This window comes from Ranitomeya variabilis, chromosome 2 (genome assembly GCF_051348905.1).
Source record: "Ranitomeya variabilis isolate aRanVar5 chromosome 2, aRanVar5.hap1, whole genome shotgun sequence".
Lineage (NCBI taxonomy): Eukaryota > Metazoa > Chordata > Amphibia > Anura > Dendrobatidae > Ranitomeya > Ranitomeya variabilis.
Genome location: NC_135233.1, coordinates 732,841,458 through 732,857,356, shown reverse-complemented (window position 1 = coordinate 732,857,356; position 15,899 = coordinate 732,841,458). Strand labels below are relative to the sequence as shown.

The 15,899-nt window shown below is 44.9% G+C and overlaps 3 protein-coding genes across 4 annotated transcripts in view; 2 read left to right on the top strand and 1 right to left on the bottom strand.

Moving 5' to 3' along the window:
- PPIL6 (peptidylprolyl isomerase like 6) overlaps positions 1-15,899 on the bottom strand; it is a 94,840-nt gene that overhangs the window by 76,148 nt on the left and 2,793 nt on the right. Inside the window, exon 1 of one of the 2 annotated variants that reach the window (XM_077289571.1) lies at positions 660-1,071. The exons of the other annotated variant lie outside the window; for it this stretch is intronic. Within the exon in view, the coding sequence (XP_077145686.1) occupies positions 660-740 (81 nt within the window). The 5' untranslated portion in view covers positions 741-1,071. Of the gene's footprint in view, positions 1-659; positions 1,072-15,899 lie in introns of those variants that run through there. 2 annotated transcript variants of the gene reach the window in all.
- Positions 4,002-5,275, top strand: LOC143809882 (E3 SUMO-protein ligase ZBED1-like). The gene is made up of 2 exons (XM_077292859.1): positions 4,002-4,173; positions 4,375-5,275. The coding sequence occupies exons 1-2, from the start codon at positions 4,010-4,012 to the stop codon at positions 5,069-5,071; spliced, it is 861 nt and encodes a 286-aa protein (XP_077148974.1). The 5' UTR covers positions 4,002-4,009; the 3' UTR covers positions 5,072-5,275.
- On the top strand, positions 7,758-12,289 carry LOC143809881 (uncharacterized). The gene is made up of 4 exons (XM_077292858.1): positions 7,758-8,524; positions 10,912-10,950; positions 11,884-11,947; positions 12,088-12,289. The coding sequence occupies exons 1-2, from the start codon at positions 7,817-7,819 to the stop codon at positions 10,918-10,920; spliced, it is 717 nt and encodes a 238-aa protein (XP_077148973.1). The 5' UTR covers positions 7,758-7,816; the 3' UTR covers positions 10,921-10,950; positions 11,884-11,947; positions 12,088-12,289.

The window sequence follows — 15,899 nt, the reverse complement described above, 5'->3', positions numbered from 1 at the left end:
ATCCCCCCGATATTACAGGATAATCGGTGCAGATCCGTATTCTATCCTGATATCACATGACAATCAGAGCAGATCCGTATCCCCCGATATTACAGGACAATCAGATACCCCGATATTACAGGAGAATCGGCGCAGATCCGTATCCCCCCCAATATTACAGGACAATTGGCGCAGATCCGTATCCCCCCGATATTACAGAATAATCGGCGCAGATCTGTATCCCCCCCAATATTACAGGATAATCGGCGCAGATCCGTATTCTATCCTGATATCACATGACAATCAGAGCAGATCCGTATCCCCCCTGATATTACAGGACAATTGGCGCAGATCCGTATCCCCCTATGCTGGAGATCTGTCGAGAGAGAGAGAGATCCAGCAAAAAATGGATGAAACCTCTGGCCGTCAGGCGCAATCCGGCGCTAATAACTCTATGAGCAAAAAAACAGATCCGGCGGCAAAAAAAAACGGATTCGTTTTTTTTCAAAACTCGCCAGATTGTGTCTGACTGCAAAAGCCTGATGTGTGAAAGTAGCCCTAATCATCTCTAAAATCTGTTCTAATGGTCGCACCGATGTTCAGATCGCAGCTGCTAGATCACTGCCCTCAAGAGCTCCGCAGGCTGCCCGCTGCGGCTCCGTAGCCATCCCCTCGTTTACCTCGGCTGCGCACTTAGCAACGTGGAAAGGGGGTTCACTGAGGAGCCCGACAACCTCCAACTGCAGCCGCTCCGAGGCCATGATGTGACTCCTCTCCGCGTCCTACACGCCCCCGTAACCAGGCAACTAGTGATGTGACTCCGCTTGTTATCTAGTGGCTCTCTGCTCTCCTCCCTTCCCTGTGCTGCTGACGTCAGCCTGGTGGTGGAGGGGGAGGCGAGGAGCCAGGAGAGACTGTGTGCTGGAGGGGGAGAGAGGAAAGCTGCTGCTGAAAGTACTGTAGGAGAGGAGTCGGCAGCAGCAGCGCACAGTGTTATCTCATTCACCCGGCCAATACAGAAGCAGGATGTAAATGAAGGCAGAACATGTGACCACAGAGCAACCAGTCACAGCTCAAGTTTCACTTGTCCTCATGCACTGTCTTCTTCCTGACGGTACCTGACTGTCTGGAGGAGAGAGAGACAGGCAGGCAGAGGTGTGTGCTGTTACAAGAATCCCAGCCATATTACAGTGAAAGCAGATGGAGAATCCTGAAGTCTCTGCAGTGCACAGCTTTGTGTTGTAAGGTGTGTGGTTTCTGACAAATTCCATCAGTAAAAAGTGACTGATCATAACACTACTGTGCAAAACACATGATCAAAGATGAGTAACAAACGGCAGAAGAGAAGCAGCATTTGGGCTCACTTTGATGACATTGGAAACAGTAAGGCTCAATGCAGACTTTGTAAGCACACACTATCTTTTCGAGCAGGGTCTACCACAACCCTTCATAGGCATATCAGAACTGCACACCCTACAGTGCCTATTGAAGATAGCATGCAGGTATCTGCTCCAGACCATGTGACGGTGACCCCCAGTACATCATCTACTGGTACTGCTGCTGCAGCGTCTACAGCCACCCCTCAGGCATCAGTTAGACCAAAAACTAGTACCCAAACCTCTATGCACCAATTTATGCCAAATAAAGCCCTTACCCCAGCAAAGAAAATTTCAATTGACGAAGAATTGGCCAAAATGATTGCGAAGGATTTCCAACCATTCTCAATTGTGGAGGATAAGGGGTTTAGAAGCTATACCCAAGCTCTCAATCCTATGTATGTTATTCCATGCAGAAGGACACTCTCCCAAACAATTATACCAAGATTGTATGACATAGAACGTGCCTCATTGCAAGAAAAGGTTAGCATGGCTTCATCAGTTTGCCTGACAACAGACTGTTGGACATCGAGAGCGACCACTTCCTTCATGTCTGTCACATGTCACTTCATTGAAAATTATAAAATGGTCTCATGCCTTCTGGATTGTTTTGAATTTACAGAGAGGCACACTTCAGATAACTTGGCAGCTGAATTGTTCAGAGTTGTAAAAGAATGGCATATAGAATGTAAAGTGGTTTGCTGTGTGAGCGATAATGCTGCCAATATCTCCAAAGCTATTAAAAGCTTAAAGTGGACACACTATCCATGTCTTGCACACACCATTAACTTGATAGTAAAAGATGCCCTGAAGATGGTGAAACCCACTGTGGACAAAGTGAAAATGTTGGTCGAATTTTTTAGTTTCAAAATGTTTTATTGAAAAGTTTTTAGAACTACATTATATAGACAAACTTCAATAAGGAAGGACACAACATATCCTTGAACATCAAAATGAGTGCTAAACGACAATTATAGTTCTAATTGGGGTAAACAAGACAAATAACAACATCTAAACATGACAAACAGAGGGAGAAATACAAAAGGGAGGGGTACATAGGTATAACTATCAAGTTAAAAATGGCTGCAGTACACCGAAAGAAAATACTTAAAGAAATCAGCGTTCAATGAGTCCGATGAGTTAGACAAACATTGCTAAGAAGAGTCTAAATCTGAAATTGATCTGAATGGGATCGGGTGTATACTATATTAGTTGAGGGATAAAGGACAATTTGGTTAATCAAAATAACTTTTGTTAAAAGCTTCTCAGTCTCTCAATCACTCAATATCATGGGGAAAGTGTAAGAGCTTGGTTCAGAGAAACAATAGAGTCGAGACCAAGCCAAGGTTCCCAAACCCGGAAGAAGGTACTCCATTCGTCATTCCTGGTTGCTTGAATGCGTTCATATAATAGAATAGTGTTAATTTTATCTATAACAAGAGAGATGGAGAGTGAATTGGTTCTCCATTTGGCAGCGATATGTATTTTGGTTGCCATGCAGATAATAGTTACCAATTTATGTAGCTTATTAGAAAATCCAGGAAATTTTGCCCCCAGTAGAAATACTGTGGGATCAAGGGAGATCGCTCTTCTGCAAATTCTCTCAACCATTGACTTGATCTCGTTCCAGAAAGCCACTGCGACTGGGCAGCTCCACCATGTGTGCCACATATCTCCAGGTGCGCTGCAGCCCCTGAAACAAGTGTTGGGAACATTTGGGTGCATGGCATGAAGTTTCACAGGAACATAGTAGGCTCTGTGGAGGAGTTTAATTGATGTTTCAGCTAAGGATGCTTGGTGGCTACCCTTTGTTAGTGTATCGCAACATCTATGCCATATTTCAAGGGGAAGAACAAGACCCATATCCTCCTCCCATTGTGACATAAACTTTAATTTTATATCTTTCTTCGGGGAGTTAAAAGCAGAGTACACTAGAGAGATCATTCCTTTCCCCATTGGGTCGTTCAGACATCTCTGCTCAAAACTGGTTGCAATAAATGGAGACCCATGTGGTAGGAACTGTCTGGCGAAGTGTAAGACTTGGTTTATACGAAGAGCTTCCCTGAATGGTGGCTGGTGGTACTGAATGAATTCCTGTCTGGTGAGTAAGATATTGAAGGGAGAGCAAAGTTGTTTAAACGTAGTGATACCTTTCAGTACCCACCAGGAGAAGAGAGTAAGCTCTAAACCCGGCAAGAACATGGGGTTGCGAAATATGGAAGTGAGTGGGGAAGAGTTAGACTGTAGGCCATATTTGAATCTCTCCCTTCTCCAGAGGATCAAGGAGTGGGCAGAAAAAGGCGCTGTTTCAGAAATATTTTGCGGGGTTTTGTCGGTGGACCACAAGAGACCAGGTAGAGAAAGGGGCCTCAAAAGAAAGGACTCCAGATAAACCCATCTCGGGCTTTTCGTGCCGGAGTTAACGTTGGCTAGTTGAGCTATTTGAGCAGCTTTAAAATATAAAACTAGGTTGGGTAGGGAGAGTCCCCCAATTTTTCTATGAAGGAACATAACATTTTGTTTGAGCCTTGGTCGAATTTTTTCATAAGAGCACAACAGCTACAGAGAAGCTAAAATCTATTCAACAGCAGATGTGTATGCCTCAGCTGAGGCCCATACAGGAATGCCCAACAAGGTGGAATTCTACATTCTATATGCTGAAACGGATTATAGAGACCAAGGACGCAATCATCTCTACACTGGCCCTTATCAATGCATCTGTTGACACTCTGAGCCAAGACGAATGGGAGGTTGTGAGAGAGATATGCGCTATCCTGGAGCCCTTTGAACAGGTCACTGTGGAGATCAGTGCTGAGAGGTACAGTAGACAATTACTACATTATTTGTATAGTTGAAAAAAGACAGGTCCATCAAGTATAAGCTTTTAAAGAGAATTTGTTAGCTTGTTTGAGTCCTATAAGCTATCTTTATGTGCTCAAAGGAGCTAATGGGCTGATTCTGATATGCCATATACCATATTAAAACATAATTTTCTAAGTAGATTTTCTCTTATTTTCAGCTATGTAACAGCATCCAAAATGCTGCTCTTGTGCAAGGGTCTGCAGAAAGTGACAGCTGACCGAGAAAGAGAAGGAGCACTAACTACAGAACAAGGGAGACAGTTGGTGTCGGCCCTCATTGCAACTATGGATAGAAAGTTCCATAACATGGAATATAATATTGTATTCTCAGAAACAACATTACTAGATCCAAGATTCAAAAAGCTAGCCTTTAGCGATACCAGAGCTGCTGAAGAGGCAATTAAGAGAATAACAGCAGCAGCAAGATGCAGTCAAGAGACTCCAGATAGCCAGCCGATGCCATCATTGGGAGGCAAAGATGATGAAGCACAAGCGGCAGCAGAGGCACCTGAGCCACAGCCACAGTCATCTGCTGTTTGGAGGCTCTTTGATAAAAAGGCAACAGAAAGCACTGCAAGAAGAAATCCCTCAGCAGATGCAATACTGGAAGTACGAAGTTATCTTGAGGAGCCGCTGATCCAAAGAACCTTAGATCCATTGAGCTGGTGGAAGAGCAGGGCTTTATTCTACCCACGACTTATCAAGGTGATGGAAGGAAGACTGTGCATCGTAGCAACATCAGTCCCTTCAGAGAGAATTTTCTCCAAAACAGGGCAGATAATCACAGAGAGAAGAAACTGGATCAGCCCGTCCAAACTGAGGCACTTAGTGTTTCTTAATGCCAATTTGTCCTAATGACCTTCTAAAAATGTTTCACTGTTAAGTTATACTGCTGTTTTGCACATTTTTTGCATTTGTTTGATGTTCTTATAATGAAAAATAATATAAACAATGTTAATCTGTTAACTAGAAGGTTTTGTGTCATTATTTTGGTGAGATTACTGAAGAGCCGATTCAAGAGCCGAAAGAGCCGGCTCTTCTTGCTGAGCCGAGCCGAAAGAGCCGATTCCCAAAAAAAACCCCGAAGTCCCATCACTACAGGCAACAAGGAGGCGCCCTGACTGGCCCCGTGCTGCGTGACGTAATAGAACCTAGGGGAGAGGGTGAAGCGCAGTATGACGGTGCAGTCTCTCTGCATACACACTGAGGGGCGCTGCGGCAGCACTTACCAATCAGGTTACACCTTTCATGTTGGTAAGGCAAATAGGAAAATGACAGCATTGATCTGATTGGTTGTTATGAGTTAGAGCCCCTCTTGTCTTTGCCCTCGGGACAAGCCTGAGCGCGAGTTCAATGATATCTTTATGCAAATCATGCGACCCCAATTGTGTGAGCTGTGTGACATGACTGCAACTTGTGAGCACAGACTTAAAACCAATATTCAGCAATAAATAGGTTCAATTGGTAATGAAAACATCGCAGTTATAGGAAACTGTATTCCACTTTCATTAGTCAATTGTTCATGTAAAAACGGTCTACAAAACGAACGGATCGTGTAACGATGTACAAACCGGCCACATGGACTACACACAGATGACAAACGGTTTTTTTTCTGCATGAAAAGTGACCTCTTTTATATCCGCTCGTCTGAGCTCAGCCTTTCTTTGTAGCTGTTTTGTTAAATCTCCGTAAGGCCGGGTTCAGACGAGCGTATGCAAAATCATCCAGTTTTCAGTCAGAAAAAAAAACTGCTGTTTTTACGTCCGTATGTCCATTTCTTTACACTCGCATGCCATCTCTATGTACGTATTGCACACACACCCCACCCATCTGTATGTACGTATTGTACACACACACACACCCCACCCATCTGTATGTACGTATTGTACACACACACACCCCACCCATCTGTATGTACGTATTGTACACACACACACACACACCCCACCCATCTGTATGTACGTATTGTACACACACACACCCCACCCATCTGTATGTATGTATTGTACACACACACACCCCACCCATCTGTATGTACGTATTGTACACACACACACCCCACCCATCTTATGTACGTATTGTACACACACACCCCACCCATCTGTATGTACGTATTGTGTACACACACACACACACACACACACACCCCACCCATCTGTATGTACGTATTGTACACACACACCCCACCCATCTGTATGTACGTATTGTACACACACACCCCACCCATCTGTATGTACGTATTGTACACACACACCCCACCCATCAGTATGTACGTATTGTACACACACACACACACACACCACCCATCTGTATGTACGTATTGTACACACACACACCCCACCCATCTGTATGTACGTATTGTACACACACACACACCCCACCCATCTGTATGTACGTATTGTACACACACACACCCCACCCATCTGTATGTACGTATTGTACACACACACACACCCCACCCATCTGTATGTACGTATTGTACACACACACACCCCACCCATCTTATGTACGTATTGTACACACACACCCCACCCATCTGTATGTACGTATTGTGTACACACACACACCCCACCCATCTGTATGTACGTATTGTACACACACCCCACCCATCTGTATGTACGTATTGTACACACACACCCCACCCATCTGTATGTACGTATTGTACACACACACACCCCACCCATCTGTATGTACGTATTGTACACACACACCCCACCCATCTGTATGTACGTATTGTACACACACACACCCCACCCATCTGTATGTACGTATTGTACACACACCCCCCACCCATCTGTATGTACCTATTGTACACACACACACCCCACCCATCTGTATGTACGTATTGTACACACACACACACACACACACACACACACACCCCACCCATCTGTATGTACGTATTGTGCACACACACCCCACCCATCTGTATGTACGTATTGTACACACACACACCCCACCCATCTGTATGTACGTATTGTACACACACCCCACCCATCTGTATGTACGTATTGTACACACACACACACACCCCACCCATCTGTATGTACGTATTGTACACACACACACCCCACCCATCTGTATGTACGTATTGTACACACACACACACACACACACACACACACACACACACACCCCACCCATCTGTATGTATGTATTGTACACACACACACCCCACCCATCTGTATTTCCCTTGGGCCCCGTGTAGCCCATTACTTATCTACATATCTGTACGCAGACTGTCATAACAGTACAGAATGGATCGTATGTTTTTGATATTTGTTTGATTGTGCATCATTATTATCTTTGTTTAAAAGCAATTTTCTTGTCTTCTATCTTTTTGTGTATACATTGCAGCATTCACAACTGTATCTGATGAAGGTCTTATTTGTATAGACCGAAAACGTTTATATGTGATTGAGCCGGATGCACCGAATAAAATTTATTTCTGAATTTTGCAACGAATTTCTCCTGAGTGCCAAGTATTTCTCAGTTATACTTGATGGGTTGGATTCCTAACTTGTGCACCTCCAATAGAAACCCTGAGTGCCGTGGTCACCATTTTCCATATGTTGTATCCGTACACGAGCACCTCGGACGATGTCTGAAACCTTCTCCTTCAATGCAGCAGAAGCGGCGGAAATTCTTTCCAAAGTAACCGCACCTAGCGATTTTCTCCAAATCCCAACCAAGGAACTCAAGAACCGCGACTTGGAACGTGAATCCAGAAGAGCGGTGAATCTAGAATTACACATTGTTACTATAGCCGAGTACCTCCGAGTCCAGAGGATCCCACGTGGCCTGCGGGTCCCCCTACAACCAACCTTCTTCAGGGAGGACAAAGAGTATTGCGAAAAATTCGAACACATCTTAAACAAATGCTCAGCAGATCTGATGACCCTCACTCTCTCCTACCTTCAAAAAAATTTGGACACAGTCAACACCCAAATAACTGCCATCGAAACCCAATTAACCAGTACTATGCCCCAGGAGGAGTTCCAGGAACTCAAGACGAAGAATCAAGAACAACTACGGCTGCACAGATTGGAAGTAGAAAAAAGAAAGAGATCGAAGTTTCTACGGGACACCGAGGATTATCTACAGAACCGGGTCTACCAGTGGCGAGATACTCGGCATTCCATCAGGCGACACAGCTCGATAAGCTCTTCTGGCTCCACCGACAGCAGGCCCGGTACCTCAAATTCTGCTTCTTTTTTAGGGAACAACCGCGGCCGCAGAAAAGGAAAACGAGGCGGGGGGGCCAATGCCGTCGGGGAATCCAGAAACCAGATAACAACACGCTCACAGGTATGGACCTCCCCCTGGTAGTTAATATCTCATCTAAGAACTTGGACACACACCAACTGGCTGTACTCCAGAAGGGCTTGTCCTTCTGCCCGATGTACAAGTTCAATTCATTTGAACTCAGTATGGACCTTCAAAGGTTCTATCGGAACCTCAGACTTCGGGTCCACTTTGCAGCACAACCTCCGGTGTTGAATCTTGCTAGACAGGATAAAACTCTTCTGGAACTCCAGAACTTGGGACTTCGGAACCATAGCTCCTACATGCCACCTCGGTCCGATCCTCCAGTAGAAACTTTTGTGTCCCTTGTTGAAAGGGACATTCACACACTGACCCGGCAAATGGAGCAGGGGAAGTTCCAGTTCCAGACCAACCTTTTGTCTGTAGAAAGACTCTCGTTGGAACAACTGGCATCTGATAAATCTTTAATTATTAAACCCGCTGACAAAGGTGGAGCGACGGTAGTGATGGACAGGACTGATTATCTTGAGGAGGTATACAGACAGTTAGGGGACACCACGGTATACAAATTGATACCACAGAATCCTCTCAATCAATTGGTGAAAAAAATTGCACCGATTGTTGAGTTTCACATGCAAGCGGGCACCATTGACAGCAAGATGAGAGATTTCCTCATTAAAAAAGATCCTATAACCCCCATTCTGTATGTTCTACCCAAGATACACAAAAGATTAGTTAAACCTCCCGGCCGGCCCATTGTCTCCCTGACTGACTCAGTCCTCTCACCATTGTCTATAGTACTAGAAAAGATCCTCACGCCACTTGTTAAAACTACCCGGTCCTTCCTTCTGGACACTGGCGAATTCATTCAGGTCATTAAATCTCTGGGTCCCATATCTCCCTCCTCTCTCCTGATCACATGGGATGTAAACAGCCTCTATACATCTATCATTCACGACAAGGGTTTAGCCGCCACTGACAGGCTCCTGTTAGACAATAAAGTTGATACCAAAATCCGTCATTTCTGTGCCGACCTGCTGAACTTGGTTCTTAAAGAAAATTACTTTATGTTCCAGGATGCCTTTTATGCACAGCTACAAGGCACTGCAATGGGCGCGAGCGTAGCGCCTCCTTACGCTATAGCATACATGGCGGCTTTTGAGAATGATTACGTGTATGATCACCCATTGTTCATCGCCCATTGCAGGGTCTGGCGCAGATATATTGATGACATTTTCTGCGTGTGGGACGGGCCCCTTGAGTCATTAATAGCCTTTGATCAACACATCAACAGTATCTGGCCCGAACTTGGTTTCTCAATACAACACGATAAGTCTAGAATTAGTTTCTTAAACACCCTCATTTACAAAGAGAGGGATGGTCACCTATCCATCGATCTATTTACCAAGCCAACGGACCGCAATGGCCTCTTACATTTCACCAGTTGCCATCCACCTTCCATCAAAAACTCTATCCCCAAGTCCCAATTCCATAGGGTTGACAGGATCGTCTCGGACGACAAGATCAAAAAGACCAGACTAAGTGAGATGGAACACAAATTCTCCAATAGGGGATACCCGCAGCGTATCTTAACGGAGGCCAAACGCAACATTTCTGTAAACAGACCCAAAGATGACCGTAAGAGAATCCCTTTTGTTTCCACATTTCACCCCTTCTCGAACATGGTTCAGTCCACCATCAGGAGACACTGGGGCATTCTAACAAAAAGCTACCCCAACATTCCAGAATTTAGAGTGCCCTTCATGTCCTGTTTCAAACGAGCTAGAAACCTCAGGGACAAATTAGTCAAAGCGGACATTGGCTCGAGCAGTATAGTCCCCAAACAATCCTTTTTACAGACCCAGAGACAAGGCACATTCCCTTGCCTGAATTGCCTACAGTGCAGTAATGTCCAGAAGGGTCCTTCGGTCTCCCACCCCCAAACAGGCAAAGCCATCCCCATAAAAGGTTTTTTCACCTGTGAGTCAACACATGTCATCTATGTCATCAAATGCCCTTGTGGGCTGGCATATGTGGGGGAAACCACACAGACAGTGAAAGACAGAGTGGCCCAACATAAATCCACGATCCGATGCAATAAAACACATCTACCTCTCCCTTACCATTTTTCCAAACAAAATCACAACATTTCTCAGCTTCGCTTCCAGGTCCTAGAACAGATAGATGCTCCTAGAGGGGGTCAAAGTCGTGTCAGTTTACTCCTTAAAAGGGAAGCTTACTGGATTTACACACTGCAGACTTTAGAGCCAAAGGGACTCAACAGAGACTATGACGTCTCGGCTTTTATGTAACATTGTACATGTATATTGTTTACTGTATGCAATTTTAGCACCTTTTCTAGGTGCACACTATAATATAACATGTGACTCTCTTAACTAATCTATGTTCATGTCTGTCTTTCCTTTCAGAACCGTTAAATGCACTCCACGCACAGAGCACCGCACACGGTATAGTATGCACCATATGCCTATATAGAGGGTTAATCATTTCTCTATATAGCCGGGGTGACCACTGTATAGACACCTATGGGGTATTTCCACCACCCTCACATCAGCTAGATCTTTCAGCTCCAATTTCCCGGTCTGACCCATACTGGCCATTCTGGTATCAGACCATGCTCTCACATAGCCAGCTGTTCTGCCCCTGGGCCCACCGCGCAAGCGCCAGCTTCTACAGCGCTGATCCCCGGCTTGTATCCCTATCCGACCCTCTGCGCATGCGTGGTCCCCCCGTTCACGTGACCCGGTGACGTCAGAGATCAGGTGACACACTTCTGTGTGCTTTTATACCCGGAAGTGCCACGCTCCTCTAAGCAGCCCCGGGAGTGCCTCCCTGCTTCACAGCACGGCGTCCGTGACGGCGGCGATTCTCAGGTAAACCAGCACTCGGTCCCAGCCTAGCGCTGGCTCTGTCCTGCCTACAGCTTGGTTCCATCCCTGGTAACCCTCTGCCTTGACTTATCTTTTACAGCGCCTCCCCCCTGCGAGTACCTCGCTTCCCTATAGCGCTTCGTACTTCTCCACACGCTCTAAGGTATGAGGTTTAGGTCCAGGATAATTTCTGTCAGACTGGATCTATCTTCGGTAGCTTTATAGCCCTCATGTGTACCCCTATTCTACTCTGCAGGCGCTTTGCGCTCCCATACCCTGGCTAGCATCCTACTAAGTGTGTGACTTGCACATACCACCTATGGTCTCCAGGTATTTCCCATTTCCCAGGTAGCCCATTACTTTGCAGCTGTACATATAAGTTATACCGGGAATCCGGTTTGTCTGGTGGTCACCCCTTAGGTTGTTTGGCATATAACCTGCAGGGCATTTTTGCTCCACCACTATGTATCACATTTGTTTATGTATTTATGTTTATGTCCTCCATTACAGGCGGCCCACTGTGCACTCTACTCTCATATCCCCGCAGTCATTGGGGGAGGTCACTCCACATCTTGTATCCTTTATCTAGGATGATGCATTTTTCTATAGTTCCACCACATGGTTACAAATCTGAAAACTCTCATGTTACTTCTTCAGCTTACTTCTTCATTTTACTCCCATTAATTATAGCCCTAACACGTGTACACTTTTCAGCACCTTCTGAACAGGATTCACGCGTCACGCAGTTCCAGGCCGGATTCACCTAGTCCGTCACCCGTGCTGCCTGTCACTCCTCTTATCTGTATGCAGACTGTCATAACAGTACAGAATGGATCGTATGTTTTTGATATTTGTTTGATTGTGCATCATTATTATCTTTGTTTAAAAGCAATTTTCTTGTCTTCTATCTTTTTGTATATACATTGCAGCATTCACAACTGTATCTGATGAAGGTCTTATTTGTATAGACCGAAAACGTTTATATGTGATTGAGCCGGATGCAGCGAATAAAATTTATTTCTGAATTTTGCAACGAATTTCTCCTGAGTGCCAAGTATTTCTCAGTTGTATTGTACACACACACACACATCTGTATGTATGTACGTATTGTACACACACACACACACATCTGTATGTATGTACGTATTGTACACACACTGCCATCTGTATGTACGTATTGTACACACACACACACCATCCATCTGTATGTACGTATTGTACACACACACCCCACCCATCTGTATGTACGTATTGTACACACACACACCCCACCCATCTGTATGTATTCACGTATTGTACACACATACACCCCACCCATCTGTATGTATGTACGTATTGTACACACACACACACCCCCATCTGTATGTATGTATGGTACACACACACCCCCATCTGTATGTATGTACGTATTGTACACACACCCACCCGTCTGTATGTACGTATTGTACACACACCCACCCGTCTGTATGTACGTATTGTACACACACACACACATCTGTATGTATGTACGTATTGTACACACACACACACATCTGTATGTATGTACGTATTGTACACACACACACATCTGTATGTATGTACGTATTGTACACACACACACATCTGTATGTATGTACGTATTGTACACACACTGCCATCTGTATGTACGTATTGTACACACACTGCCATCTGTATGTACGTATTGTACACACCCACCCCCATCTGTATGTACGTATTGTACACACCCACCCCCATCTGTATGTACGTATTGTACACACACCCCACCCATCTGTATGTACGTATTGTACACACACACCCCACCCATCTGTATGTACGTATTGTACACACACACACACACCCCACCCATCTGTATGTACGTATTGTACACACACACACACACACCCCACCCATCTGTATGTACGTATTGTACACACACACCCCATCCATCTGTATGTACGTATTGTACACACACACACACACACACACACACACACACACACACACACACACACACACACACACACACACACACCCCACCCATCTGTATATATGTATTGTACACACACACACACATACACCCCACCCATCTGTATGTACGTATTGTACACACACACACACACCACCCATCTGTATGTACGTATTGTACACACCCCACCCATCTGTATGTACGTATTGTACACACACACACACACACACACCCCACCCATCTGTATGTACGTATTGTACACACACACACACACCCCACCCATCTTATGTACGTATTGTACACACACACCCCACCCATCTTATGTACGTATTGTACACACACACCCATCTGTATGTACGCATTGTACACACACACCCACGCATCCATCTGTATGTGCGTATTGTACACACACTGCCATCTGTATGTACGTATTGTACACACACTGCCATCTGTATGTACGTATTGTACACACTGCCATCTGTACGTATTGTACACACACCCATCTGTATGTACGTATTGTACACACACACACACACTGCCATCTGTATGTACGTATTGTACACACACACCCATCTGTATGTACGTATTGTACACACACCCCCATCTGTATGAACGTATTGTACACACACCCCCATCTGTATGTACGTATTGTACACACTGCCATCTGTATGTACGTATTGTACACACACACACTGCCATCTGTATGTACGTATTGTACACACACCCATCTGTATGTACGTATTGTACACACACGCACCCATCGGTATGTACGTATTGTACACACATGCACCCACCTGTATGTACGTATTGTACACACACACATCTGTATGTACGTATTGTACACACACGCACCCACCTGTATGTACATATTGTACACACACACACACCTGTATGTACGTATTGTACACACACACCTGTATGTACGTATTGTACACACACCTGTATGTATTGTACACACACCCATCTGAATGTACGTATTGCACACACACGCACCCACCTGTATGTACGTATTGTACACACACACTGCCATCTATATGTGCGTATTGTACACACACCGACCCATATGTATGTACGTATTGTACACACGTACTCACCTGTATGTACGTATTGTACACACACACCCATCTGTATGCACGTATTGTACACACCCCCCCATCTGTATGTACGTATTGTACACACACCTGTATGTACATATTGTACACACACACCCATCTGTATGTACTTATTGTACACACACACCCATCTGTATGTACTTATTGTACACACACGCACCCACCTGTATGTACGTATTGTACACACACCTGTATGTATTGTACACACACCCATCTGAATGTACGTATTGCACACACACGCACCCACCTGTATGTACGTATTGTACACACACACTGCCATCTATATGTGCGTATTGTACACACACCGACCCATATGTATGTACGTATTGTACACACGTACTCACCTGTATGTACGTATTGTACACACACACCCATCTGTATGTATGTATTGTACACACACACATCCATCTGTATGTACGTATTGTACACACACGCACCCGTCTGAATGTACGTATTGTACACACACACCTGTATGTACTATTGTACACACACGCACCCACCTGTATGTACGTATTGTGTACACACACACACACCCCCATCTGTATGTACGTATTGTACACACACACACACCCCACCCATCTGTATGTATGTACGTATTGTACACACACACACACCCCCCTTCTGTATGTATGTACGTATTGTACACACACACCCACCTGTCTGTATGTACGTATTGTACACACACCCACCCCTCTGTATGTACGTATTGTACACACACACACATCTGTATGTACGTATTGTACACACACACATCTGTATGTATGTACGTATTGTACACACACACACACATCTGTATGTATGTACGTATTGTACACACACTGCCATCTGTATGTACGTATTGTACACACACTGCCATCTGTATGTACGTATTCTACACCCCCACCCCCATCTGTATGTACGTATTGTACACACCCACCCCCATCTGTATGTACGTATTGTACACACACACACCCCACCCATCTGTATGTACGTATTGTACACACATACCCCACCCATCTGTATGTACGTATTGTACACACACACACCCCACCCATCTGTATGTACGTATTGTACACACACACACCCCACCCATCTGTATATACGTATTGTACACACACACCCCATCCATCTGTATGTACGTATTGTACACACACACACACACCCCACCCATCTGTATGTACGTATTGTACACACACACACACACCATCCATCTGTATGTACGTATTGTACACACACACCCCACCCATCTGTATGTATGTACGTATTGTACACACACACACACCCCCATCTGTATGTACGTATTGTACACACACACACACCCCACCCATCTGTATGTACATATTGTACACACACACCCCACCCATCTGTATGTACCTATTGTACACACACACACACCCCACCCATCTGTATGTACGTATTGTACACACACACACACACACCCCACCCATCTGTATGTACGTATTGTACACACACACACACACCATCCATCT